This window comes from Camelina sativa, chromosome 15 (assembly GCF_000633955.1).
Source record: "Camelina sativa cultivar DH55 chromosome 15, Cs, whole genome shotgun sequence".
NCBI classification, from domain to species: Eukaryota; Viridiplantae; Streptophyta; class Magnoliopsida; order Brassicales; family Brassicaceae; genus Camelina; species Camelina sativa.
The window spans coordinates 8,476,624-8,481,058 of record NC_025699.1 but is presented as its reverse complement, the minus strand read 5'-3'; the positions used below and the strand labels follow the sequence as shown (position 1 = coordinate 8,481,058).

The following is a 4,435-nucleotide window of genomic DNA, read 5'->3' as shown; positions in this document are numbered from 1 at the left end:
AAAACCCCCCCCCCCCCTAAACTCCTCTCAGAACCGTAAATATTCAAATTGGGGTTTTTTTTTTAAAGGGTTTCGATTCAAAATTGGAAGGGTAAAGGATTTGGATATAGATCGGGGGAGGGAGAGAGGGAGGGAGAATGATGATGGGAGAGAAAGAGAGAGAGAAAAGAGAGAAAACCCTAGGTCTTAATGGAAGGGAAGATGCGTAGGATAAGATGTGAAGCGTAGGATAAGAAGGGAGGCGTATGTTAGAAGAAGAAGAAGACGACGGACGTGTCTTGTCCGGTCGTAGAGGAACAAAGAAATTCTCGCTTGTAATTTTTTGTCTGATGACGAGAGAGAGCGATCTTTCTTAGCTGTCCCGACCATTTCCTTAACCCCCTATTTACTATTTACAACTGTTACTGTTACTATTACCTTATCCCCTCCAAACAAAATAATTAAAACTATAGCTTATAAAAAGTTTCATAAGATAATTTACGTACTACAATGTGTGTATTCTTCTATGTCTAATAAGAGTATTTTATTTTTGACCAATATTGCAAGTAAAAAATCTTCGCCATTCTCATATTTACAAGTATATGGTTTCACTTCCACTACTCGATATAAAAGCCTTCCCATGCGGGGGGGACTAGTTTATTCCCATTCACCCAAGATGCGTTTTAACTATGACATTGCTTCTTTCGACATTGGACTATTTTTTTAAAGCCTATGGAATGTACGTGTTATATCATTTTTTATTATTATTAATATTAAGATTGAATAGATGGGGTGTTTGTCTATATGGGCCTTTGTGCAGCCAAAACTTTTAAATTGGGTAGTTTTACCTGTACTTATAGGATTAGGCTTTTCTGATGGGCAAAATAACGAGTATACCCTCCTTGTCGAGGACAACCGTGATCCAATCTGATTTTCTGAGCTTTTCTGAACTTTTTGTTTTGTTTTGTTCATACGGTGATACAATCTGATTTTCCGGCGACAATTCTTAATTTTTAATAAAGAAAACTAAACCCTAATAGGATACTATCTAGTGAACCCAAAGGTACCAATTAAAACTTCCAATTCATCTTCACATCTAAACCAAATTAAAAAATTACATGTATACAATTAATAAAGAGAATGGCTACAAGAACTATATAGGTTGGATCCGAAGAAGATGATTGAAGCGTTTAACAGCGATGAAGTCACCATTATCAAGGCGAGGCTCACAATCGTCATCGCCGCTGTTCATAAAGTCGAGATTGAAATTTAGTCATTCTGTAAATTAAGATCTTAGCACCAATTTCTACTACTTTCTTCTCACCACCGGTCCATCACACAAACCGCCGTTATCACTGGATCTCATCATCACCACCGTCTCATTTTCAACGTCAGTCTTTTCGTATCTCTCCTTGTCGTCACCGGATCTCACCATCATCACCGGATTTTACCATCGTTAATGATCTTATGATCGTTACTACTTTCGGGTTCACTTGATTTCATCATCCTCACATTCACCAGATTCCATCATCTCCACAAATTGTTGTTGATATCACATAGTATAAGTTTTGTTTAGGTTGAACAATCGAAGAAAGAAAATTGAGGACAAAATTGTCTTTGTACAATCTAAAAAAACTTAAATCTATAAGTATGGATAGAAAATCCTTATCCTACAATACTCATGAAAAAAATGCCAATCTCATAATTAACTCTTGAATAGATCCTCCGAAATATATTTTAAAGAAATGTTTGCCTTATATTGTAGTACGTAAATGTATCTTCGTACTGATTTAATTGAATTACATCTTAATGTATATAGCACAACTGGTGTCGTCGTGTCGAATATAGTACAATGAGTCCTGAGTTGAGTGAGTTCAGTCTCCAATATCGATTAAACTGATGTTGTCATTTTTTTTATGTGGCCATAGTAAATTAGTGTGTACGATTCATTTGATCAATTAATTTGTTCTCTACCATTTTGTTTTGTTTTTCTTTTCATCAATGAATCGACAAGGCCTGATTCATAGCCAAACCATTCGTACGCGACTTAGTGGAATCAATTCATACACGATTTAGTGGAGTCAAACTCCGGTAGGATCGGTCGCAAAGATGGTGCTGTAACCACTTAATTAAATACACTTTCCTCTATTCCTTTTTTATATTAAAGTTTCCTACTACTCTATATAACAATTTTTATATGATAAAAAGATATGTAAATGTAATTATGAAAGAAATAAGCTCGTTTCACTTTACAATATTATTAATATATTTTTTAATATTTTGCTCCAAAATTTTTTGATATCCTAATGTTCCAAGGAAAACAAAAATCATAGATGATGACCGTCTTGTTAACTAGCTTGCAAGGTCCGCTCTTCTGTATTTTCTATTGGCATCTTTTGCATCCAAATTGTTTGAATTTTTTATTTCTACTCTGTTTGTAGATATCAAAATAATGACTTTCGTTATCTCAACTAAACTTACAGAAAAACAAAGTCCGACCAAATATATTCAGTTTAAATCTAAACGACCATGATCTACCTGGTGCTAAACTCCGGTATCCAAGATCATCATCCTTTTATTTGCAATGGTATTGTAGCGTCGTCGAACCACCTCCAAGATCATTACGAATCACCACTGTCGTCGTTTTTTGGGCTTGAGATATAGTTGCACTTATGAAGATAATCATTACAAAGAACGCTAAGAATGTTTTCATACCACCACCCATGATGATGATGATTCGTCCAATTTTTTGTTTGTTTGTCAATATCGAAGTTTATGTTGATGATGACTAACTTCAATCAAACTTATAATTTAGTATTGATACTGTAATAATCTTTCGTTATATTTCCGTAACATGTTAAATCAACACTTTACTCTTTTGACCATACACTTTCTTTCCCAAATTAAATTCTATGCATAGTTTTTTTGTTTACCATAAATTTTCTAATTTGACTATAAAACTTCTAATTTTTTTATATTTTTTTATATTCATATTTCTTTTATATTTTATTTTATTCATACTTCTCGAACACACATTACTCTTGACTCTTGAATGTTCTGTTCTTTCTTTGGTTTTTTTTATTTTTCTTTTTAATACTTTTGTTGTTATTGACAAAAATCATTTACACAATTGTTCCAAGAAGATAAACAATTGTTGGCCACAGAAAGATTAAATAAAGTTTTCACTTCCACTTAGTCCGGTAATAAACGGCAAAAGCCTTCCCACGCGGGGACTAGTTTATTTCCATTCACCTAGCATGCGGATGCGGTTAACTTTGATATTGGTTGTTATGTCCGAATCTATTACCGCTAGATTCTGCACTACGTTTTGACTCACTCAGTTTTGGGCTCATGAAATTGTACTCTAATCGATATGCGTTTGTTGTTAACTAAGACACATATGTGTAATATGTCTACAATATGGAATGGGACTCTAATTTTTTAAAGCCTATGAATTCATCTGACACGTCATTGGTGGAAAACATTACAAAGACCCGAGTGTTCGTATTATAGTGGCCACACTATACACATCACATACATATGTTTTCTCGACATTACGATTGTATAGACCTCAGAATGATTTGAACAAATCTTTGCCTTATATTATATTATACGTGATTTAATGTGTCCACGTACTGATTTAATTGCAATATATACATCTAAACGTATATTATAGCACAACCGATGCCCGAAGAAATAAGCTTATATACAATGCGAGTCCTGATCAGTTCAGTCCGAACGGAGATCGATTAAATTGATGTTTACATTTTTTTTTCTGTTGCAAAATTAGAAAAAAGTGTGTGCACCATTCATTCGATCAATAACTTGTTCTCTGTTTATAATTTTTTTTTTCATAGCTGAACTTTAGTCCTATAGTATATGACAGATAAAAAACGGTATGTGAATTGTAAGTATGAAAAAAAAAACTCGTTGTAGCTCAGACTACTACAATGTTCTTCATACGTTACAATTAATGTTTGTTATTCTGCTCTAAAAAAATTTGGAAATATTTATGTCCAATGAAAGCAAAGATCAAAGGGCGCCTTGTTTATTACCTTGCAAGGTCCATTCTTCCGTATTTTCCATTCGCATCTTCTGCATCCAAACTCTTTATACTCTTTGTCTCTACTCTGTTTGTAGATATCAAAATAATGACTTCCATTTCCCCAACTAAAGTTACAGAAATACAAAGTCCGGCCGAATATATGCGGTTTAAATCCAAACGACCACGATCCACCTGGTGCTAAACTCCCGAATCCAACCTCATCATCCCCTGATTTGCAACGGTACCATAACGTCAAACCACCTCCAAGATCATTACGAATTACCACTGTCGTCGTTTTCTGGGCTCGAGATATAGTTGCACTTATGAGCATAGTCATAACAAAGAACGCTATGAATGTTTTCATACCACCCATGATGATTCTTCCAACTTTTTTTTTTTTTTTTTTTTTTT

The 4,435-nt window shown here is 34.0% G+C and overlaps 1 protein-coding gene and 1 pseudogene across 1 annotated transcript; both read right to left on the bottom strand.

The window, feature by feature from the left end:
* LOC104748247 lies at positions 2,252 to 2,692 on the bottom strand (annotated as a pseudogene).
* On the bottom strand, positions 3,937 to 4,397 carry LOC104748246. Its single transcript, XM_010469919.1, has 2 exons — positions 4,035 to 4,397; positions 3,937 to 3,969 (listed from the first exon to the last, which is right to left on the bottom strand). Exons 1-2 carry the CDS (start codon positions 4,395 to 4,397, stop codon positions 3,937 to 3,939), a joined length of 396 nt encoding a protein of 131 aa, XP_010468221.1.